Genomic DNA, 25675 nt, shown 5'->3' on the forward strand with positions numbered 1-25675 from the left:
GGGGTCGGGCGGCTGCCTCTGTCGCCGAGGGGTCGGGCGGCTGCCTCTGTCGCCGAGGGGTCGGGCGGCTGCCTCTGTCGCCGAGGGGTCGGGCGGCTGCCTCTGTCGCCGAGGGGTCGGGCGGCTGCCTCTGTCGCCGAGGGGTCGGGCGGCTGCCTCTGTCGCCGAGGGGTCGGGCGGCTGCCTCTGTCGCCGAGGGGTCGGGCGGCTGCCTCTGTCGCCGAGGGGTCGGGCGGCTGCCTCTGTCGCCGAGGGGTCGGGCGGCTGCCTCTGTCGCCGAGGGGTCGGGCGGCTGCCTCTGTCGCCGAGGGGTCGGGCGGCTGCCTCTGTCGCGGAAGGCTGGAGGGGTCGGGCGGCTCCCTCTGTCGCGGAGGCCTGGAGGGGTCGGGAGGCTGCGTCTGTCGCTGAGGATGGAAGGTGCTGGGCAGCTGCCCCACCAAGGAGGACTCTTTATGATTTTCTTCCCATCTTGTAGAGCTCGGACCCCGTTGATCACAGATCGCTTCTGTACAACCTGCTGTACCGGTTCTCCAGACACCATGATGTCACCCTCCGTCTCCCGTCCGCAGGCTGTTTCTTGCCGTGACACGCCGCCGTCATGTCCGTGGGAATGAGCAGGATTGTGCACATTTCATGAGATTTCCCAAGTGCCCTTTAAATCATGATGATCGTCCAGGATCCGTCACCAGCAGTACAGTGCTGAGCACATTGGCTGGAGACCTTTAGGCCCTGTATGCTGATTTCAGGCAGAATATCTTCATGGAAAACTACAACTCCCAGCGTTCCCCAGGCCCCCAATATATGGTTGCCATGACTCCTCTCACGCCCAGCAATTTTCTCAGTATTTCCTGTCCGGATTATGATGGAAGGAGAGCGAGGATACAGGATATAGGAAATGTGAGGAGGAAAAGGGACCGTCCAAGGGGCACCGAGCTTTAATTGCATGTCCGGCCCTTTAAGTGCCGAGACGTTGCGTTTTTTAAGAGCATTATCAGTTCTGCAAATCCTCTCTGGTTTATAGATGGTTAGTTCACTGAAAACCAGTGAGTACTGGTTGTACGGTTTACACAGAATGGGGAGCCACTAAAGGAGTTGTCCAAAATAATAAAAACATGGCTGCTTTCCTCCCGGTCTATGGATGGTGGCCAGGTAGTGAAGTAATTGTGGATATGGCTGCAGTACCAGGCATGACCTGTGGTCAGACGTGGCACTGTTCTAGAAAGAAACAAATAGGAGACGTTTGGCAGTTCCTGGTGGGATTTCCTTGTAGATCATACTTATTCATCCCTTTTAACATGGTGATATTTTTTCCCATGTTAAGAACCCCCTAAAACTCCTGTCTCTTACCCTGCCTCTGTCTCCGTTCTCCAGCGGTCGCCTCTGTCTCCGTTCTCCAGCGGTCGCCTCTGTCTCCTTTCTCCAGCGGTCGCCTCTGTCTCCTTTCTCCAGCGGTCGCCTCTGTCTCCTTTCTCCAGCGGTCGCCTCTGTCTCCTTTCTCCAGCGGTCGCCTCTGTCTCCTTTCTCCAGCGGTCGCCTCTGTCTCCGTTCTCCAGCGGTCGCCTCTGTCTCCGTTCTCCAGCGGTCGCCTCTGTCTCCGTTCTCCAGCGGTCGCCTCTGTCTCCGTTCTCCAGCGGTCGCCTCTGTCTCCGTTCTCCAGCGGTCGCCTCTGTCTCCGTTCTCCAGCGGTCGCCTCTGTCTCCGTTCTCCAGCGGTCGCCTCTGTCTCCGTTCTCCAGCGGTCGCCTCTGTCTCCGTTCTCCAGCGGTCGCCTCTGTCTCCGTTCTCCAGCGGTCGCCTCTGTCTCCGTTCTCCAGCGGTCGCCTTTCTCCAGCAGTCGCCTCGGTCGCCTTTCTCCTGATTAACCTGAGGAAGATGGGGCCCTGAGGGGATGACGGCGCGCCCTCTCTTGGGCCCCGTGGGGGATGACGGTGCGCCCACGTTCATGGTGTGAAAGACAGTGATACGTATCAATCCCCATTTTTTAGACTCTTTATTGCAGGTTGCACAGGAATGCATGTGGGTGGCTTTGACCTTTGGATTTGTGCAGAACTCTGAGTGCTGCTCCGGAGGTTCTGCTGTGTTAACCCTCAGTGGTGAGATTTGTGTTTTCTGCTGCGCGGAGTGAGGTGTAGTATCTGGCGGCTTTTGGCAGTGGCACCCTCGCACACACTGCACCCTCCCACATACCGAGTCCTTGGCACGGGCCGATGACTTTGGACGGCCGAGCTTGGATAATCCAGATCTTGGCTGGCTGCTCGTTGTTTACACCCCAGCATCAGTGCCGTGCACGGTTCACGTTCCTCCATGTCTGAGTTGGGGGGGAAAAACTTCACCCCTTCATTATTCCCTCTGCTACCTGTCACCCTGTGATCCTGCGCCTGGCCAATATTTCGGCGCAGTACCCCTTTAAGTGTCGGCAGCTGCCAGGAAAGTAATTTGTGAGCCTGCACGTTCAGTGCCGCACGCCCACCTACCGCTGTTCCTTCCACATTGGCACAAAGAGCGATTTTCTGAAGAGCGGGAGCTCACACGGAATAATTAGACGGTCTTCACCGCTCCGGAGCTGTCACTCCGCTCCCAGCAGCCTCCGCCACGGAATATTCCGCTGCCTTATTAATGTCATCCTATGGGGAGGGGGGACTTAATGGGGCGGCGCAGATAGTCGCTTTGTAGAAACCATTTGCTGCTTTCTGTGCAGCCAATTTCCAAAAATTGAGGATTCTTTCGTGTGGCATTCCGGATTATTGGAATTTCACACGTTGGCCTGTAACAAATCCTCAGCTGTGAAAAGCAATGGATTAGTAGCGGCCGTGCCTTCCCAGGGTGCACCAGGGTAATAGTGCCCCAAGATAGATCTTGGTCCGGCGCCAGGACGGAGATAGCCGGTTCCAGCCGGAGCGGAGGGAGCTGGTGTCCGGGACCCTCGCAGCCCCAGTATTTGTGTGACTGGAGTAGAAGGGCAGATTGTACAGTGATGGGCCGTGACGGCGAATTCCGGGGCCCCTTCTCTTGGTCGGCGTTCTCGGGGGTTGTGCTTGCTGTAATCATCAGCAGCTGCCTCCAATATTCCGCGCTCTCTGGGACCATTAACCACTTTGCACTTGGACGGAGATTCGAGGACGCACGGAGGTCACGGTCTGCAGATGGCGGAATACCACGTCGATGCGAGGCTCTGGTAAGAGGTCTGCGCTCCAGCGGGATCCATCCAGAGAGCATAGGGAGGTGGCAGGGGTCACCGTGACCCCTGCGGAGCGGCACCACTCCCCGTCCCAGTCGTACATGTTTCCTGGCAAGTGACGCACCCAGCCGTCCACCTGACACCAGACCGCCTTCCATTGCTCCACGGCACTGGCCACCCCTCTTCCCCCACAGTGCCTCCTACATTACCTGCCATCTGTCGGGGGGCCGCCACTTACCTGTTCCCCACCGGACCCACCTTTTGCTGGTGTCGCCCTCAAACAAGAGCCGCCATCTGCCATGGTCACCCCTCACACCCAGGCCTCACATTTAGGGGATGGTCTGTTAGACCCTGAGTGACATCCTCATCCTCCTCGTCATCTCCTCTCCCCCGCAGTTCTTACATAACACCACCACGTCCTCGGCTCCTCTACATTTTATATCTCCCGACACTCCATGTCTTTAGTCAGCGGTGGCGGCCCCCCGAATTCACACTCATGGAGGGCCGGCCGCTGCTGTCACCGGGGGGGGGGGGGGGGGGCAGTCGGGTAATTATATAAAAACAGATGGTGATAACGCCCCCTCTCACCCACCCAAGGTAATTACACCCCGACGATGGGCCCAGAGCTACTAATTATACTGATTAACCCCTCGGCTCACACGTTCCTCATCGCACAGCAGACCCCCTGGACGTGACTCATGACGAGCGGAGGCAACTCCAGGGAATGGGGTCGTCCTTTCCGCCCGCACCTTGTGTTCTGCTTAAAAGTGACCCCTCACTCACAAGGGCCCGGACCCCCAATCTGCTGAAATTGTGCCTCGTCACGGTAAAAGTGGTCGCCCCGGCCCATAACTTTGAATCCATCTCCTTATTTGCCCCCCTAGCAACCAGCTGGAGTAAATTGGTTGCTAGGAGCAATTCTTCATGCCTGGTTACCTGAAGTACCCACTCACATTCCAGCTTTCATTTTCCCACTTCAAAGTAGAAAATGAGAGGGTTGATCTGATTGGGTGTCCGTGACAAAGGGGATTTATTGCTTCTCTCCAGCCACCAATCAGAATTTAGATAGAAAATGAAAGAACTGATTTGATTGGTTGCCGTGGGCAACTCCCCTTCTCGTGCATATCAAAATGGCGGCACTTGGGATATTTGAAGGGGCCCCTCCAGGGGCAAATGGTCGCCTTTAAAAATAGAACCCAGATAAGTGTGAAGCTGTCCTCTCGTATGGGAAAAGCTGGGCCACAAACAATATGGCTGCCGTCATTCAGGTTTCCATAGCGACAGGGAATCCCATTTTGTTGTTGCTGGGGCGACAGCCGCAAAAAATGGCAGCCGTTATCCATTTTCCCTCTCACAGGGCTCGTCTCCCAGCGTTCCCACCCTCGTAACCACCATTACAGGGATATGGAAAATCCCTTTAAGACGAGCTGCGCGAAGCCATGTTTCCTCCTGTAAGATAATGTGGCGGCGTCTCTGACAGCTGAGATTTTCGCGGCGTCCCCGACGAGCCCTGGCGATGGCGGCAGCCGAGGCGCGGACCTGTGTGACGAGCGCAGCTCTCAGGGTAAATAATAGATAAGTGAACGAGGCCGACGGTGAATATTTCATGAGCCTCCAGCTGCGGGAGTGCGACGCCCGTCCTGGCCCAGGAAGCCACGTTACCGCAGCCATCTAGTTGTCAGTAACGGTTGTCAGACAGCTGATCCTCGTGTTTTTCTCGGTCGTGTAATCATTTTGTCGTTTTGTGTTTACACAGCTCCTATGCAGACCTATGTGTTTCCATGGTTACAGAGCACGAGCAACTTGCCCAAAATCACTAAGTGTTGCTTTTAGTAAGCTCCTCCCCTTTGACTCAATGTCTTGTGTCCCCTCCCACATATTTAAAGGGCCAGCGTAGCTTGATTACAGAAGACACTGCAGCGTTTGTTCCGCCGAGGCCCCGGCGCTGAATTATTCCACTCATGTCCGGCTTCTTACACGCCGCCGCTTGTTGAATAACTAACGAGGCCCCTGACGACAACAACAACACGGACCTGAGGGGAATGGGAAATATCCAGCCACAGCCGGGAGGGGGGGGCGGACATACTGCCTCCATAGGAAAAAGGAAAGATGGCGGTGACGGTGTAACCCTGCTTTCCCAAGAAGCCGGAGGAATGAAGATGTGCTTTCAAGTAACTCAGGGGTTAAAGCCATCCCAATTTCCCTCCTAGGAGATCACTGTCCCCCAGGGACAGAACAGTTTCACGCAGCAGAGCAGCCTTTAGTTTCCCGTGGTTGTGTTACCACATGTAATGGCCGTGATGTGCCACGGTTTCATCCCCAGCCCCAAAGGAGCTGGCTGTAGCTGCAGTAAGCACCCTCCCGACCTGTGCACTGTGACGTCCCCCTCCCCATCAGTGCTTGCAGCTTCCTCTCTTCACTCCTCGTTCTCCTCCCCAGTCCTCGCACTTTGCCTTTTGTCCCACACGGTCTCTGCTACCCACTCGTCATCTCTTGTCCCCTGTCTGCCCTCAGTCTCCGCTCCCCACCCTTCACCCCTTGTCCCCCTCAGTCTCCGCTCCCGCCCTTCACCCCTTGCATCACCTCTTGTCCCCGGCCCCCATCAGTCTCTGCTCCCCGCCCTTCACCCCTTGTCCCCTTGCATCACCTCTTGTCCCCGGCCCCCCTCAGTCTCCGCTCCCCGCCCTTCACCCCTTCTCCCCTTGCATCACCTCTTGTCCCCGGCCCCCTCAGTCTCCGCTTCCCGCCCTTCACCCCTTGCATCACCTCTTGTCCCCGGCCCCCTTCATTCTCTGCTCCCCGCCCTTCACCCCTTGCATCACCTCTTGTCCCCGGCTCCCATCAGTCTCTGCACCCCGCCCTTCACCCCTTGCATCACCTTTGTACCCGGCCCCCATCAGTCTCTGTTCCCCGCCCTTCACCCCTTGCATCACCTCTTGTCCCTGGCCCCCCTCAGTCTCTGCTCCCCGCCCTTCACCCCTTGCATCACCTCTTGTACCCGGCCCCCATCAGTCTCTGTTCCCCGCCCTTCACCCCTTGCATCACCTCTTGTCCCCAGCCCCCATCAGTCTCTGCTCCCCGCCCTTCACCCCTTGCATCACCTTTGTACCCGGCCCCCATCAGTCTCTGTTCCCCGCCCTTCACCCCTTGCATCACCTCTTGTCCCTGGCCCCCCTCAGTCTCTGCTCCCCGCCCTTCACCCCTTGTCCCCTTGCATCACCTCTTGTCCCTGGCCCCCCTCAGTCTCAACTCTCCGCCCTTCACCCCTTGCACCACCTCTTGTCCCCGGCCCCCCTCAGTCTCTGCTCTGCGCCCTTCACCCCTTGCATCACCTCTTGTCCCCGGCCCCCATCAGTCTCTGCTCCCCGCCCTTCACCCCTTGCATCACCTCTTGTCCCCGGCCCCCCTCAGTCTCCGCTCTGCGCCCTTCACCCCTTGCATCACCTCTTGTCCCCGGCCCCCCTCAGTCTCCGCTCCCCGCTCTTCACCCCTTGTCCCCTTGCATCACCTCTTGTCCCCGGCCCCCCTCAGTCTCCGCTCTGCGCCCTTCACCCCTTGCATCACCTCTTGTTTCCGGCCCCCCTTAGTCTCCGCTCCGTGCCCTTGTCCCCTTGCATCACCTCTTGTCCCCGGCCCCCCCTCAGTCTCCGCTCCCCGCCCTTCACCCCTTGCATCACCTTTTGTCCCTGGCCCCCATCAGTCTCTGCTCCCCGCCCTTCACCCCTTGTCCCCTTGCATCACTTCTTGTCCCTAGCCCCCCTCAGTCTCCGCTCTGCGCCCTTCACCCCTTGTCCCTTGCATCACCTCTTGTCCCCGGCCCCCCTCAGTCTCCGCTCCGTGCCCTTGTCCACGCGCTTTCCTCCCCGGTCTCCTCCGTCCTCTCTGCTGTCACCCCCCCATGTGTCGGAGGATACGGCAGCTCGATAAATCGCTTCACTGATTTTCTGCTGGGTGTAAAATAATCAGGGAGCACAAAATGGCGGTGCAGCCAGTGTTCCCGCGGTGACACACTCCCCCGCGACTCCGACCATCCACCGCCACGCGCACTGTGACACACCAGCCTGATTACAGCCCGCTGCACCGTCCCTCCAACTACAACTCCCAGCATGCCACAGCATATACCCAACAGTTTGACCTGATAATCCAAAATATCCAGTAATCCGGCACCCAACAGGTCCTCATTAATTAAGGTATCTGTGTGCATTGCTGCTGCTTCCATACATTTACTAACACCCGTCTCTCCCTGTAGGCATCGACTACAAGACCACGACCATACTGCTGGACGGACGCCGCATAAAACTGCAGCTCTGGTGAGTCGGAGACGTTAGAATCCTGACTGTGAAGAGCCGCCACCAGGGGGAGCTCACACCTAATGTCTGCATGCTGATGGTGTACACAGTCAGCGCCCTCTGGTGGTGGCTGCAGGAACCAGAAATGTATCTACCCTGTGCAAGCCGAATAATCTGGACTGGAAATTAAACCTAAAAAAAAAAAATAGAGCACAGGGGGTCACAAATGCCAGTAATACAATGCCGGGGAGCAGTGAGGACTGACACAGGCGCAAGAGAAGCTGTGATCTTGGATCGCTGGGTGGCTTCTCTGGGGTCTTTAATGTCCGTGTATTAACCCTCCGTTTTCTCCCGCAGGGACACATCAGGACAAGGAAGATTTTGCACTATTTTTCGTTCATATTCCAGAGGGGCTCAGGTGAGGTCACATGATGAAGGGGCGGGGCTCGACTGAGATCAGGGGGTGGGGGCCGTGTATTTTTCTGTTGGTTGCGGGTCCCAGATGTCCCCTATAAAGTCCTGACCCTATGGGGTGACATCAGGGAAGCGATCGGAGCACATCACCAATTGCAGTCCATTAGGACACAGCCCCTTTAAGGCCCTCATTCCCGCTGTCCTCCTCATTCTCCTGCTCTCTTCTCGGCTTCACATCCTGATTCCCGACACTGAAAACCCATCCAGGTCTAACACTTCTCACAGCTGAGGGTTTGTTACAGTCGTGGGTAAACTAACTGCACCAGCACTGTCCCCGCCTAAGACTGTGCTACAGTGAGTCAGCAAAGGTCCAGGGGGTTAATATAAGGATCCCTGGTGGTCTGGGGAAGTGATGGGGTCAATATTAGAATCCTTGGTTGTCTGGGGCAGTGATGGGGTTAATGTTAGGATCCCTGGTGGTCTGGGGCAGCAATGGGTTAATGTAAGAATCCCTGGTGGTCTGGGGAAGCGACGGGGTTAATGTTAGGATCCCTGGTGGTCTGGGGAAGCGACGGGGTTAATGTTAGGATCCCTGGTGGTCTGGGGCCGTGATGGGATTAATGTTAGGATCCCTGGTGGTCTGAAACAGTCACATTATTTTTAAGAGATGAGTTCAGAGTGGGAATAGAGTGGGCTCCGGAGTATGGGGGGCTACAGCAGGTCTTGTACCTCTTCTCCCAGTACCCCGGCGGGAGCTTCTGCCTCTGTTCACACTCGGTGTTTCAGCCTTTTCCTCCCCAGCACATTGTAGTGGTGCGCTTCCCCTTTAAGGTTCCCTGCATTCCTGTGTATACACATTATAAACACATCCCGTAGTGTAATCATCTGCTCGGCTGCGTGATGTCACCGCTCTCACTGCCAGCAGCACGGCCGTCTCCGCAGGTCAGCAGCAGCAGGCGGACTTGATTGTGAAACCCTGGGCTGTAATCTCTCACAATCCCTAGTGTAGCAAAGCCAAACGCGCTCCAGACGGTCACCGCCTCCCTTCTTCCCGGGCCCTGGACCGCCTCCCTGCTCCTCCCCGGGCCCCGGCCCACCGCCACTGACTCCCTCCTCCTCCCCGGATTCTGGCCTGCCTCCCTCTTTCCCGGTCCCCGGCCTGCCGCCGCCTCCCTCTTTCCCGGTCCCTGGCCTGCCACCACCTCCCCGGTCCCTGGCCTGCCACCGCCTCCCTTCTTCCCGGGCCCGGCCTACCTCCTCCCCGGGCCATAGACCGCCTCCCTCCTCCTTCCCAGGCCCCGGCCGACTCCCTCCTCCTCCTCCCCGGATTCTGGCCTGCCTCCCTCCTTCCCGGTCCCCGGCCTGCCGCCGCCTCCCTCTTTCCCGGTCCCTGGCCTGCCACCACCTCCCCGGTCCCTGGCCTGCCACCGCCTCCCTCCTCCTCCCCGACCCGCTGCCACCTCCATCCTCCTCCCCGGATTCTGGCCCGCCTCCCTCCTGTTCGCCGCCGCCGCCTCCCTCCTTCCTCCTCCCCTGGCTGCCTCCTTCCTCCCCTGGCCCGCCACACTCCTCCTCCCCGGATTCCAGCCCGCCGCTGCCTCCCTCTTACTCTCCGGGCCCCGGCTCGCCTCCCTCCTCATCCCCGATCCCTCACCACCTCCCCGCTATTTCCCCTGCTGTAGTCAGAGCCAGGGCTGTGGAGTCGGAGTCGTGGAGTCGGAGTCGGTGGTCATTTTGGTGGAGTCGGAGTTGGAGTCGGTATAAAATGGACCGACTCCGACTCCTAAAATATATAATAAATTGGGTACAGTAATTCAATGCAGGATGTGCTGAATATTTTTTCATAGGAATTTGGGAAAATTATGAAATGTCCTATAAATGGCTGTTCTATTCCTGATCTAAGGCTACATTCACACACCGCGTTTTTCCTGCGTTTTTTGAGGATACGTTTTTCAGCTGCAAAAGCTGATCATCTTTTTAAAAAACTGCATCACCTGAAAGGTTTTTGAGCTCATAGATAATGTTTTCAATAGCAAAAGCAGATTAGAAATCTGCTCTATCTATCCATTTATCCATATCTGTCTATCCATATCGTATCTGTACCAAAAAGAATGAAAACCGGGTAGTACACCAATATATATTCTGTTCTATCTAAATATCTTGATTATTGGATCATAAAAATGATTAAATGTCTGAGGTTCACATTGTACTACAATAAATTTTTCACTTAAATATAAGCAATATGTGTGGGAGTCGGAGTCGTGGAGTCGGAGTTGGAGTCGGAGTCGGTGTAAGGGAAATTGAGGAGTCGGAGTCGCAGGTTTGGCTTACCGACTCCACAGCCCTGGTCAAAGCCATCATGTGTCTTCTCCCCGCAGGGCGTTATCCTGGTCTATGACATCACAAACCGCTGGTCATTTGACGGCATTGATCGCTGGATCAAGGAGATCGATGAGGTGAGATCACAAGGTGACCACTAGGGGCACCATAGAGAGGGATATTTCTTGTGGCCGCCACCCAGATTTCCCAGAGCCCTGATCAGAAAGATCTACTCCCTGACCAATGGGAGGATGAGGAGCCCGGGAAAGCTGGGTGACAATATGGCCGCGACTATCGCTTCTACAGAAGGTGCCACACTACTTTCTAAAGTCGTGAACAAAGTTTACCTATAAAAGGCAATGGGGGGACATGAGCTAGATGAACACTCGGAAAGATAGGTATACCTGCAGGTTGACACCCAGCTTTCCCAGAGTCCTCAGCCTTAAGTGTCTTGTATCCAGCACTGGTATAGAAGACAGATTTGATGCTGAGGACACTGGGAAAGCTGGGTGACAACCAATATGGCTACCATGGTGGTCTCACAGCTTTTGTACTGGGTACTTGCCTTCTTCTCCCATAAAGCTACAGTACATAACCCGCCATGCAGGACCACGGAAAGCTGGGTGACCACTGCTATCGAAGCTGTAATATGCTTTTTTTTTTTTTCCCAGCATGCCCCAGGAGTGCCCAAGATTCTGGTGGGCAACCGCCTCCACTTGGCATTCAAGCGGCAGGTGTCCACGGAGCAGGCGCAGTGCTACGCCGAGCGCCTGGGGATGACCTTCTTCGAGGTTAGCCCACTCTGCAACTTCAACATCACAGAGTCCTTCACCGAGCTGGCGAGGATCGTGCTGATGCGGCACGGCATGGACCGCCTCTGGAGGCCCAACAAGGGTACGTGACCCACCCAAACTAAAGCGCTGACCATTTGCTACTGGCCCTTTAAATTTTTTTAAACACGAGGTCAGGTGACTTATTGAAAAAAATAATCCCTGCACCTTTAAGGGTTCTCATTCCTTCCCTTGTGCTCAGATAGCAGTCTGTGCTCTGCCACTGCCACCTGCTGGTCACCGTCGGTAATAGCAGCCCCGAGTACATGTTGGGGTGTAAACCTCGTGGGGGTTATGGAAAGAAACGTAAATCTTGGCCCCTAAGGGACGTTCTAGGCTGGTGTGGCCCAGTACGGATATTATATTGGGGCCCCAGAAGCCGTAATACTAACCTGCTCCCCCCATCTCTTGTATCTTCTCACAGTACTGAGTCTGCAGGACCTCTGCTGCCGCGCCATCGTGTCCTGCACCCCCGTTCACCTGGTGGACAAACTCCCCCTCCCAGTTGCCTTACGAAGCCATCTGAAGTCATTCTCCATGGCGAACGGACTGAACGCGAGGATGATGCACGGACGCTCGTACTCTCTCACCGCCAACAACTTCAACAAGAGGCACAGCGTGAAAAAAGCCAAGATCATCCGTCCCCCGCAGAGCCCTCCCAAGAACTGCACGAGGAACAGCTGCAAGATATCCTAAGCTTGAGCCATGGGAGGATCCTCGGAGGCGGGGCTTCTACACTCCTACCCCTGAGGAAGCTGTAAAGCGACAGGACGTTCTTTACATCCCTTTTTTTCGTCAGGAAGTTACGATGCTGCTTTCTATTTTATTTTTTAACCCCTTCCTCCATCCCGTGATGTTGCCATGTTTTATAGGCATGACCCGGTTTTATTATTAGGACCCCTTTTTTTTTTTTTTTTTTTTTTTGTGTGGCGCTTTAGTCAAGACCGCCCTCATTCTCCCCTCCCACCATCGAGCTTATGAGTCAGTCAATTCTTACTGTGTGAATTTTGTGCTCCCGTTAAGTATTGACCCTCCCCCCCAGTAAAAGGGCGCTCTCTTTTTTGCAACATGCTCCCCAGGCCACACCCCCACGGTCCCTGTATCCCCCCCTCTCCCCCCCGCTACAACAAAGGCTGCTCCACAGTTGTGCTTAAAATACACTCGCGAAGTGTCAGTTTTGTGTGAGGAAAGGAATGTGTGAGAATTTTATTTTTTTTTTTGTTATTTAATACATTTTTGGGATTTTTTTTTTCCGTGATGACGACATATGACTATATATATAAATATAAAAATATGCTTCTATTTCTGTAAAACTAAATATTTTGTACCAGATGTCAGAAGAGTTGCAGAGTTTTAAAAAAAAAAAAAAAAAGTAAAGAAAAAAAAAAAAGTATCGCCCAAATGCCAAAGATGTGTTTGGACTGTGAATGTTTTTTTTTTTTTTTTTTTATTTTTCCGTTTGTGACTTTTGATGTGATTTTGCGAACTGTTTTATAAAGAGAAAGAAACGATATTTAAGGGGAAAAAAAAATAAATGTCTTAAAAAAGTCGTGAGGTCTGTGTGAGAGGGGGCGTGTGATGTCAATAATCTTCAGGGTGACCTATGCTTGGATCACTAGTGATCTGCAGGGATCTGAAGCCCACACTCAAGGCGACCATAAGACATGACGGAAAGATTTTGTGTGACACATACATTCCAGTGTTTTGGGCCTGAATCTGCTTGATTAAACTGTCCCTTTAAAGGGAAGGTGCCAGCCCAAAAAAAAAATTTCAGCAATTGAAAAAAATGTAAAGAATTAATGTTTACATTTTCTTAAATATTATCATTTGTTTTTAATTTTGTAAAATATGAAAAATAATTTTAAAAAGTTTGGCATTTCCACTTGCTAACACTAGGGGGAGCAGATACTGAAATTTGGCACAAAAACCTAGTGTACAACTAGCTCACATTACTGTCCTGCAGTAATTATGGGCGTACAGTGTCCATGATGTTTGATTTTGATATATGATCATGCCCTAAAATGGACTCTGTATGGGCGGAATCTGCTGACATGGGTGTGGTGTCACTCCTCTCCCACCCTACAGGGTGCTTGCTAAGGGAAAAGAGGATGACATTTAGGAACACAGTGAGCAGCCATTTTGATGGGGCCTGCAAAGTTACTGACTGTCTTTGCATGTAAAGTGATGACCTGTTCTGATCCAGAATCAGCAGAAATGTTTCCTGGATTTCTGTGGAGCAGACAAGCAGACGGTCCATCCATGTGTATAAAACACAGCACTCTATGTACAATCCCTGGCACCGAGCAGGGCGCCCCCCATAGACCAGCACACTGCTGTCCTGAAATACTCTGTGCTGCTGTCACCCTACTCCTCCACCATATATCTCCCTCTGTGCCCCCCATAGACCAGCACACTGCTCTCGTGAAATACTCTGTGCTGCTGTCACCCTGCTCCTTCCCCCATACATCTCCCTCTGTGACCCCCCCATAGACCAGCACACTGCTCTCCTGAAATACTCTGTTCTGCTGTCACCCTGCTCCTTCCTCCATATATCAGGCCCCTGTCACCTCGCTTTCACACATCGCCAGGACAGGATCTGAGGAGAGGAATGGGGTCTTCGGTCACCGAGGATGGCAGGCAGCAAGGATTCTGGGAGCAGGGTGACAGCAGCACAGAGTATTTCAGGAGAGCAGTGTGCTGGTCTATGGGGGTCACAGAGGGAGATATATGGGGGAGGAGCAGGGTGACAGCAGCACAGAGTATTTCAGGAGAGCAGTGTGCTGGTCTATGGGGGGGTCACAGAGAGATATATGGGGGAGGAGCAGGGTGACAGCAGCACAGAGTATTTCAGGAGAGCAGAGTGCTGGTCTATGGGGGGGTCACAGAGAGAGATATATGGGGGAGGAGCAGGGTGACAGCAGAACAGAGTATTTCAGGAGAGCAGTGTACTGGTCTATGGGGGGTCACAGAGGGGGATATATGGGGAGGGAGCAGGGTGACAGCAGCACAGAGTATTTCAGGAGAGCAGTGTGCTGGTCTATGGGGGGTCACAGAGGGAGATATATGGAGGAGCAGGGTGACAGCAGCACACAGTATTTCAGGAAAGCAGTGCGCTGGACTATGGGGGGCACAGAGGGAGATTTATGGGGGAGGAGCAGGGTGACAGCAGCACAGAGTATTTCAGGAGAGAAGTGTGCTGGTCTATGGGGGGCACAGAGGGAGACATATGGGGGAGGAGCAGGGTGACAGCAGAACAGAGTATTTCAGGAGAGCAGTGTGCTGGTCTATGGGGGGCACAGAGGGAGATATATGGTGGAGGAGCAGGGTGACAGCAGCACAGAGTATTTCAGGAGAGCAGTGTGCTGGTCTATGGGGGGGTCACAGAGGGAGATATATGGGGGAGGAGCAGGGTGACAGCAGCACAGAGTATTTCAGGAGAGCAGTGTACTGGTCTATGGGGGGTCACAGAGGGGGCTATATGGGGAGGGAGCAGGGTGACAGCAGCACAGAGTATTTCAGGAGAGCAGTGTGCTGGTCTATGGGGGGTCACAGAGGGAGATATATGGTGGAGGAGCAGGGTGACAGCAGCACACAGTATTTCAGGAAAGCAGTGCGCTGGACTATGGGGGGCACAGAGGGAGATTTATGGGGGAGGAGCAGGGTGACAGCAGCACAGAGTATTTCAGGAGAGAAGTGTGCTGGTCTATGGGGGGCACAGAGGGAGACATATGGGGGAGGAGCAGGGTGACAGCAGAACAAAGTATTTCAGGAGAGCAGTGTGCTGGTCTATGGGGGGCACAGAGGGAGATATATGGTGGAGGAGCAGGGTGACAGCAGCACAGAGTATTTCAGGAGAGCAGTGTGCTGGTCTATGGGGGGGTCACAGAGGGAGATATATGGGGGAGGAGCAGGGTGACAGCAGCACAGAGTATTTCAGGAGAGCAGTGTACTGGTCTATGGGGGGGTCACAGAGAGAGATATATGGGGGAGGAGCAGGGTGACAGCAGAACAGAGTATTTCAGGAGAGCAGTGTACTGGTCTATGGGGGGTCACAGAGGGGGATATATGGGGAGGGAGCAGGGTGACAGCAGCACAGAGTATTTCAGGAGAGCAGTGTGCTGGTCTATGGGGGGTCACAGAGGGAGATATATGGTGGAGGAGCAGGGTGACAGCAGCACACAGTATTTCAGGAAAGCAGTGCGCTGGACTATGGGGGGCACAGAGGGAGATTTATGGGGGAGGAGCAGGGTGACAGCAGCACAGAGTATTTCAGGAGAGAAGTGTGCTGGTCTATGGGGGGCACAGAGGGAGACATATGGGGGAGGAGCAGGGTGACAGCAGAACAGAGTATTTCAGGAGAGCAGTGTGCTGGTCTATGGGGGGCACAGAGGGAGATATATGGTGGAGGAGCAGGGTGACAGCAGCACAGAGTATTTCAGGAGAGCAGTGTACTGGTCTATGGGGGGTCACAGAGGGGGCTATATGGGGAGGGAGCAGGGTGACAGCAGCACAGAGTATTTCAGGAGAGCAGTGTGCTGGTCTATGGGGGGCACAGAGGGAGATATATGGTGGAGGAGCAGGGTGACAGCAGCACAGAGTGTTTCAGGAGAGCAGTGTACTGGTCTATGGGGGGGTCACGGGGATATATGGGGAGGGAGCAGGGTGACAGCAGCACAGAGTATTTCAGGAGAGCAGTGTACTGGTCTATGGGGGGGTCACAGAGGGGGATATATGGGGAGGGAGCAGGGTGACAGCAGCACAGAGTATTTCAGGAGAGCAGTGTGCTGGTCTATGGGGGGGGTCACAGAGGGAGATATATGGTGGAGGAGCAGGGTGACAGCAGCACAGAGTATTTCAGGAGAGCAGTGTACTGGTCTATGGGGGGTCACAGAGGGGGATATATGGGGAGGGAGCAGGGTGACAGCAGCACAGAGTATTTCAGGAAAGCAGTGTGCTGGTCTATGGGGGGCACAGAGGGAGATGTATGGGGGAGGAGCAGGGTGACAGCAGCACAGAGTATTTCAGGAGAGCAGTGTGCTGGTCTATGGGGGGCACAGAGGGAGATGTATGGGGGAGGAGCAGGGTGACAGCAGCACAGAGTATTTCAGGAGAGCAGTATCACACGGCAGAGAATTAGATACACGGCTCAGCAGACAGTATCACACAGGAGAGGATTAGATACACGGCTCAGCAGACAGTATCACACAGGAGAGGATTAGATACACGGCTCAGCAGACAGTATCACACAGGAGAGGATTAGATACACGGCTCAGCAGACAGTATCACACAGGAGAGGATTAGGTACACGGCTCAGCAGACTATCACACAGGAGAGGATTAGATACACGGCTCAGCAGACAGTATCACACAGGAGAGGATTAGATACACGGCTCAGCAGATAGTATCACACAGGATAGGAATAGATACACGGCTCAGCAGACTATCACACAGGAGAGGATGAGATACACGGTTCAGCAGTCAGTATCACACAGGAGAGGATTAGAGGATTAGATACACGGCTCAGCAGACAGTATCACACAGGAGAGGATTAGATACACTGCTCAGCAGGCAGTATCACAGGAGACAGTATTACAGATATGCCCACACTGGTGAAACTTCCAGCCCCCCCCCAATTATACACTAGACTATGGGCTGTATATGTCACTGTCCTCCTCAGACAGCCATAAAAGCTGTCCTAAAAGCAAAGGTGTCAGATTACCGGAGATCACTGGGGCTGTGTGTGAGTGAGGAGGCGGAGACAGAGCAGGAGGACAGTAGAGCAGGAAGCACGGTGCAGAAAGTGGAGCTCAGCAGATAGCACTGGGCTACAGTAAAATGGCGCCCAGCCACACCTACAGCAGTGAATGGTGCAGCCCACAGGGGCGTGCCCAGTTCACTGCTAATGAGGCTGCATGGTGGGGTCGGGAGCCGACCGCAGTCTCCTATGTCCAGGGACGGCCATATTTGCAGACTGAGTCCTCCACAGATCTGCAAATCAAGATGGCAGCGCCCAGTGGCTACATTAAAACATTATTACAAACAAACCATAAATCCTGGTTAGTACATTTGCTAAAACAACATGTTTTGTTACTTACTCTTCTTTTTGCAAATTATATAAAATTGCGGCACCTTTCCTTTAAGGCCTGTCACTAAGTCAAAGTGGGTTGTTTTTGCTTTTGTTTTATTCCCGCTGCTCTCCTGAGTAATCTGCTTTTTGATTTTTCAAAATCCGTCATACGGTTCCAGAGCTATGAGCGGTTTTATTCAGGCCTGTCTCGCAGGATCCTCAGGGGCGTGTCTTTAGGCTGATCTGAATAATTATCCTGTAAACCACGCCCACTTTAAAAAGACCATAAAAATTAGCACCAGATATAAAGGCCTATATCTTTGCAACCGTAAGACGGATTTTTAAGAAACAAAAAGCGGGATACTCGGGGGAGTAGCGGGAATAAGATAACAGGTGACAGATCCTCTTTAAACTATTAGAACAACCCAGCTCAGGTGCGCCTCCATTTAGGTGTGACTTGCAGGGTCCTCAGGGGCGTGTCTTTAGGCTGTGCTCAAACATAAAGAACGCCCACTTTTAAAGACCATTAAAAAATAAATTGCACCGCATAAAAAGACCTGGGGTCTTGACTCAGAATCTTCCGCCCCTTTAATTTGGCCTTTGTGCACCTCTACGCACCTCTACAGGAGTCATACAGGGAAACCAAGGCTCTAGGGCCGTAGATTCAGGTGACCGTACAGTGAGCACATCTTCTGGATTCCCAGATGTATGGCTGACAGCAAAGGATTTACAGCGGTTATTCACCGAGGGGAAAAGTTCTTACACTGAAGCAGTTTCCATGGAAACAAGAAAACCGGACGCCAGCTGTGGATCTGTGACCAAACAAGGGAAAAAGGGTATAATACAGGATGTATGTACACAGTGACTGCAGCAGCAGAATAGTGAGTGCAGCTCTGGAGTATAATACAGGATGTAACTCGGGATCAGTAATGTAATGTATGTACACAGTGACTGCACCAGCAGAAGAGTGAGTGCAGCTCTGGAGTATAATACAGGATGTAACTCAGGATCAGTAATGTAATGTATGTACACAGTGACTGCACCAGCAGAATAGTGAGTGCAGCTCTGGGGTATAATACAGGATGTAACTCAGGATCAGTAATGTAATGTATGTGCACAGTGACTGCACCAGCAGAATAGTGAGTGCAGCTCTGGGGTATAATACAGGATGTAACTCAGGATCAGTAATGTAATGTATGTACACAGTGACTGCACCAGCAGAATAGTGAGTGCAGCTCTGGGGTATAATACAGGATGTAACTCAGGATCAGTAATGTATGTACACAGTGACTGCACCAGTAGAATAGTGAGTCCAGCTCTGGGGTATAATACAGGATGTAACTCAGGATCAGTAATGTAATGTATGTACACAGTGACTGCACCAGCAGAATAGTGAGTGCAGATCTGGGGTATAATACAGGATGTAACTCAGGATCAGTAATGTAATGTATGTATACAGTGACTGCACCAGCAGAATAGTGAGTGCAGCTTTGGAGTATAATACAGGATGTAACTCCGGATCAGTAATGTATGTACATAGTGACTGCAGCAGCAGAATAGTGAGTGCAGCTCTGGAGTATAATACAGGAGGTAACTCAGGATCAGTAATGTAATGTATGTACACAGTGACTGCACCAGCAGAATAGTGAGTGCAGCTCTGGGGTATCATACTGTATGTGAGGGCCTCATACTGTGTTGGAGGGTCTCATACTGTGCGCGGGTCTCATACTGTGGGGGGTCTCATACTGTGCGGGGGGCCTCATACTGTGCGGGGGTCTCATACTGTGGGGGGGCCTCATACTGTGCGGGGGGGCCTCATACTGTGTTGGAGGGTCTCATACTGTGCGGGGGTCTCATACTGTACGGGGGGGCCTCATACTGTACGGGAGGGTCTCATACTGTGCGGGGAGGCCTCATACTGTGTTGGAGGGTCTCATACTGTGCGGGGGTCTCATACTGTGGGGGGGTCTCATGCTGTACGGGAGGGTCTCATACTGTGCGGGGAGTCTCATACTGTGTTGGAGGGCATCATACTGTGCGGGGGGGTCTCATACTGTACGGGGGGGCCTCATACTGTACGGGAGGGTCTCATACTGTGCGGGGGTCTCATACTGTGCAGGGGGGTGTCTCATATTGTACGGGGGGGCTTCATACTGTGTTGGAGGGTCTCATACTGTGGGGGGGTCTCATACTGTACGGGGGGCCTCATACTGTGTTGGAGGGCCTCATACTGTGCGGGGGCCTCATACTGTGGGGGGCTCATACTGTGTTGGAGGGTCTCATACTGTGCGGGGGGTGTCTCATACTCTACGGGGGGCCTCATACTGTGTTGGAGGGTCTCATACTGTATGGGGGGGCCTCATACTGTGCGAGGGGTCTCATACTGTACGGGGGTCCTCATACTATACGGGGGATCTCACACTGTGGGGGGGTATCTTATACTGTACGGGGGATCTCACACTGTGGGGGGGGCCTTATACTGTACGGTGAATCTCACACTGTGGGAGGGTCTTATACTGTACGGGGGATCTCACACTGTGGGGGGGTATCTTATACTGTACGGGGGATCTCACACTGTGGGGGGGCCTTATACTGTACGGGCGATCTTACACTGTGGGGGGGCCTTATACTGTACGGGGGATCTCACACTGTGGGGGGGCCTTATACTGTACGGGGGATCTCACACTGTGGGGGGGCCTTATACTGTACGGGGAGTCTCATACTGTACGGGGGATCTCACACTGTGGGGGGGGCTTATACTGTACGGGGGATCTCACACTGTGAGGGGGCCTTATACTGTACGGGGGATCTCACACTGTGGGGGGGGCCTTAAACTGTACGGGGAATCTCACACTGTGCGGGGCCTTATACTGTACGGGGGATCTCACACTGTGGGGGGGCCTTATACTGTACGGGGGATCTCACACTGTGGGGGGCCTTATACTGTACGGGGGATCTCACACTGTGGGGGGGCCTTATACTGTACGGGGGATCTCACACTGTGGGGGGCCTTATACTGTACGGGGGATCTCACACTGTGGGGGGCCTTATACTGTACGGGGGATCTCACACTGTGGGGGGCCTTATACTGTACGGGGGATCTCACACTGTGGGGGGCCTTATACTGTACGGGGGATCTCACACTGTGGGGGGGGCTTATACTGTACGGGGGATCTCACACTGTGGGGGGGCTTATACTGTACGGGGGATCTCACACTGTGGGGGGGCCTTATACTGTACGGGGAATCTCACACTGTGGGGGCCTTATACTGTACGGGGGATCTCACACTGGGGGGGGCCTTATACTGTACGGGGATCTCACACTGTGGGGGGGCCTTATACTGTACGGGGAATCTCACACTGTGGGGGGGCCTTATACTGTACGGGGATCTCACACTGTGGGGGGGCCTTATACTGTACGGGGGATCTCACACTGTGGGGGGGCTTATACTGTACGGGGCTCTCACACTGTGGGGGGGCCTTATACTGTACGGGGGATCTCACACTGTGGGGGGGCCTTATACTGTACGGGGGATCTCACACTGTGGGGGGGCCTTATACTGTACGGGGGTCTCATACTGTGGGGGGGCCTTATACTGTACGGGGGATCTCACACTGTGGGGGGGCCTTATACTGTACGGGGATCTCACACTGTGGGGGGGCTTTATACTGTACGGGGGGTCTCACACTGTGGGGGGGGGCCTTATACTGTACGGGGGATCTCACACTGTGGGGGGGCCTTATACTGTACGGGGAATCTCACACTGTGGGGGGCCTTATACTGTACGGGGGATCTCACACTGTGGGGGGGGGCCTTATACTGTACGGGGGATCTCACACTGTGGGGGCCTTATACTGTACAGGGGATCTCACACTGTGGGGGGCCTTATACTGTACGGGGGATCTCACACTGTGGGGGGGCCTTATACTGTACGGGGGATCTCACACTGTGGGGGGGGCCTCATACTGTACGGGGGATCTCACACTGTGGGGGGGCCTTATACTGTACAGGGAATCTCACACTGTGGGGGGCCTTATACTGTACGGGGGATCTCACACTGTGGGGGGCCTTATACTGTACGGGGGATCTCACACTGTGGGGGGGCCTTATACTGTACGGGGGATCTCACACTGTGGGGGGCCTTATACTGTACGGGGGATCTCACACTGTGGGGGGGCCTTATACTGTACAGGGAATCTCACACTGTGGGGGGGCCTTATACTGTACGGGGGATCTCACACTGTGGGGGAGGGCCTTATACTGTACGGGGGATCTCACACTGTGGGGGGCCTTATACTGTACGAGGGATCTCACACTGTGGGGGGCCTCATACTGTACGGGGGATCTCACACTGTGGGGGGGCCTCATACTGTACGGGGGATCTCACACTGTGGGGGGCCTCATACTGTACGGGGGATCTCACACTGTGGGGGGGCCTTATACTGTACGGGGAATCTCACACTGTGGGGGGGCCTTATACTGTACGGGGGATCTCACACTGTGGGGGGGCATTATACTGTACGGGGGATCTCACACTGTGGGGGGGCCTTATACTGTACGGGGGATCTCACAATGTGGGGGGGCTTTATACTGTACGGGGGATCTCACACTGTGGGGGTCCTTATACTGTACGGGGAATCTCACACTGTGGGGGGGCCTTATACTGTACGGGGATCTCACACTGTGGGGGTGCCTTATACTGTACGGGGAATCTCACACTGTGGGGGGGGCCTTATACTGTACGGGGGATCTCACACTGTGGGGGGGCCTTATACTGTATGGGGAGTCTCATACTGTACGGGGGATCTCACACTGTGGGGGGGCTTATACTGTACGGGGGATCTCACACTGTGGGGGGGCTTATACTGTACGGGGGATCTCACACTGACGGGGGGCCTTATACTGTACGGGGGATCTCACACTGTGGGGGGGGCCTTATACTGTACGGGGGTCTCATACTGTGGGGGGGCCTTATACTGTACGGGGGATCTCACACTGTGGGGGGGCCTTATACTGTACGGGGATCTCACACTGTGGGGGGGGCTTTATACTGTACGGGGGTCTCATACTGTGGGGGGGGTCTTATACTGTACGGGGGATCTCACACTGTGGGGGGGGCCTTATACTGTACGGGGAATCTCACACTGTGGGGGGGCCTTATACTGTACGGGGGATCTCACACTGTGGGGGGGGCCTTATACTGTACGGGGGATCTCACACTGTGGGGGCCTTATACTGTACGGGGGATCTCACACTGTGGGGGGCCTTATACTGTACGGGGGATCTCACACTGTGGGGGGGCCTCATACTGTACGGGGGATCTCACACTGTGGGGGGGGTCTCATACTGTACGGGGGATCTCACACTGTGGGGGGCCTTATACTGTACAGGGAATCTCACACTGGGGGGGGCCTTATACTGTACGGGGGATCTCACACTGTGTGGGGGGGCCTTATACTGTACGGGGGATCTCACAGTGGGGGGGCCTTATACTGTACGGGGGATCTCACACTGTGGGGGGCCTTATACTGTACGGGGGATCTCACACTGTGGGGGGGCCTTATACTGTACGGGGGATCTCACACTGTGGGGGGCCTTATACTGTACAGGGGATCTCACACTGTGGGGGGGCCTTATACTGTACAGGGAATCTCACACTGTGGGGGGGCCTTATACTGTACGGGGGATCTCACACTGTGGGGGGGGCCTTATACTGTACGGGGGATCTCACACTGTGGGGGGCCTTATACTGTACGGGGGATCTCACACTGTGGGGGGCCTTATACTGTACGGGGGATCTCACACTGTGGGGGGGCCTTATACTGTACGGGGAATCTCACACTGTGGGGGGCCTTATACTGTACGGGGGATCTCACACTGTGGGGGGCCTTATACTGTACAGGGGATCTCACACTGTGGGGGGCCTTTTACTGTACGGGGGATCTCACACTGTGGGGGGGCCTTATACTGTACGGGAGATCTCACACTGTACGGGGATCTCACACTGTGGGGGGGCCTTATACTGTACGGGGAATCTCACACTGTGGGGGGGCCTTATACTGTACGGGGGATCTCACACTGTGTGGGGGGGCCTTATACTGTACGGGGGATCTCACAGTGGGGGGGCCTTATACTGTACGGGGGATCTCACACTGTGGGGGGCCTTATACTGTACGGGGGATCTCACACTGTGGGGGGGCCTTATACTGTACGGGGGATCTCACACTGTGGGGGGCCTTATACTGTACAGGGGATCTCACACTGTGGGGGGGCCTTATACTGTACAGGGAATCTCACACTGTGGGGGGCCTTATACTGTACGGGGGATCTCACACTGTGGGGGGGGCCTTATACTGTACGGGGGATCTCACACTGTGGGGGGCCTTATACTGTACGGTGGATCTCACACTGTGGGGGGCCTTATACTGTACGGGGGATCTCACACTGTGGGGGGGCCTTATACTGTACGGGGAATCTCACACTGTGGGGGGCCTTATACTGTACGGGGGATCTCACACTGTGGGGGGCCTTATACTGTACAGGGGATCTCACACTGTGGGGGGGCCTTATACTGTACGGGGGATCTCACACTGTGGGGGGGCCTTATACTGTACGGGAGATCTCACACTGTGGGGGGGCCTTATACTGTACGGGGATCTCACACTGTGGGGGGGCCTTATACTGTACGGGGAATCTCACACTGTGGGGGGGCCTTATACTGTACGGGGGATCTCACACTGTGGGGGGGGCCTTATACTGTACGGGGGATCTCACACTGTGGGGGGGGCCTTATACTGTACGGGGGATCTCACACTGTGGGGGGGCCTTATACTGTACGGGGGATCTCACACTGTGGGGGTCCTTATACTGTACGGGGATCTCACACTGTGGGGGGGGCTTTATACTGTACGGGGGTCTCATACTGTGGGGGGGGTCTTATACTGTACGGGGGATCTCACACTGTGGGGGGGCCTTATACTGTACGGGGAATCTCACACTGTGGGGGGGCCTTATACTGTACGGGGGATCTCACACTGTGGGGGCCTTATACTGTACGGGGGATCTCACACTGTGGGGGGCCTTATACTGTACGGGGGATCTCACACTGTGGGGGGCCTCATACTGTACGGGGGATCTCACACTGTGGGGGGGCCTCATACTGTACGGGGGATCTCACACTGTGGGGGGCCTTATACTGTACAGGGAATCTCACACTGTGGGGGGCCTTATACTGTACGGGGGATCTCACACTGTGTGGGGGGGCCTTATACTGTACGGGGGATCTCACAGTGGGGGGGCCTTATACTGTACGGGGGATCTCACACTGTGGGGGGCCTTATACTGTACGGGGGATCTCACACTGTGGGGGGGCCTTATACTGTACGGGGGATCTCACACTGTGGGGGGCCTTATACTGTACAGGGGATCTCACACTGTGGGGGGGCCTTATACTGTACAGGGAATCTCACACTGTGGGGGGGCCTTATACTGTACGGGGGATCTCACACTGTGGGGGGGGGGCCTTATACTGTACGGGGGATCTCACACTGTGGGGGGCCTTATACTGTACGGGGGATCTCACACTGTGGGGGGCCTTATACTGTACGGGGGATCTCACACTGTGGGGGGCCTTATACTGTACGGGGGATCTCACACTGTGGGGGGGCCTTATACTGTACGGGGGATCTCACACTGTGGGGGCCTTATACTGTACGGGGGATCTCACACTGTGGGGGGGGCCTTATACTGTACGGGGGATCTCACACTGTGGGGGGGCCTTATACTGTACGGGGGATCTCACACTGTGGGGGGGCCTTATACTGTACGGGGGATCTCACACTGTGGGGGGGCCTTATACTGTACGGGGGATCTCACACTGTGGGGGGCCTTATACTGTACGGGGGATCTCACACTGTGGGGGGCCTTATACTGTACGGGGGATCTCACACTGTGGGGGGGCCTTATACTGTACGGGGAATCTCACACTGTGGGGGGCCTTATACTGTACGGGGGATCTCACACTGTGGGGGGCCTTATACTGTACGGGGGATCTCACACTGTGGGGGGGCCTTATACTGTACGGGGGATCTCACACTGTGGGGGGCCTTATACTGTACGGGAGATCTCACACTGTGGGGGGGCCTTATACTGTACGGGGATCTCACACTGTGGGGGGGCCTTATACTGTACGGGGGATCTCACACTGTGGGGGGGCCTTATACTGTACGGGGGATCTCACACTGTGGGGGGGGCCTTATACTGTACGGGGGATCTCACACTGTGGGGGGGGCCTTATACTGTACGGGGGATCTCACAGTGGGGGGGCCTTATACTGTACGGGGGATCTCACACTGTGGGGGGGCCTTATACTGTACGGGGGATCTCACACTGTGGGGGGCCTTATACTGTACGGGGGATCTCACACTGTGGGGGGGGCTTATACTGTACGGGGGATCTCACACTGTGGGGGGCCTTATACTGTATGGGGGATCTCATACTGTGGGGGGGGGCCTTATACTGTACGGGGGATCTCACACTGTGGGGGGGGCCTTATACTGTACGGGGGATCTCATACTGTG

General features: G+C 54.7%; 1 protein-coding gene across 1 annotated transcript in view; it reads left to right on the forward strand.

The window, feature by feature from the left end:
- The window catches only part of RAB40B (RAB40B, member RAS oncogene family), a 28759-nt gene extending 16181 nt beyond the window's left edge, over window positions 1-12578 (forward strand). Inside the window, exons 3-7 of the mRNA XM_073579669.1 lie at window positions 7427-7487; window positions 7824-7884; window positions 10259-10336; window positions 10871-11093; window positions 11454-12578. Coding sequence (XP_073435770.1) covers window positions 7427-7487; window positions 7824-7884; window positions 10259-10336; window positions 10871-11093; window positions 11454-11725 — 695 coding nt within the window. The 3' untranslated portion in view covers window positions 11726-12578. The remainder of the gene's footprint in view (window positions 1-7426; window positions 7488-7823; window positions 7885-10258; window positions 10337-10870; window positions 11094-11453) is intronic.
- The last annotated feature ends 13097 nt before the right edge of the window (window positions 12579-25675 follow it).

Source organism: Dendrobates tinctorius, unplaced genomic scaffold (genome assembly GCF_039654945.1).
Source record: "Dendrobates tinctorius isolate UK_male_01 unplaced genomic scaffold, ASM3965494v1 ptg000063l, whole genome shotgun sequence".
Taxonomy (NCBI): Eukaryota; Metazoa; Chordata; class Amphibia; order Anura; family Dendrobatidae; genus Dendrobates; species Dendrobates tinctorius.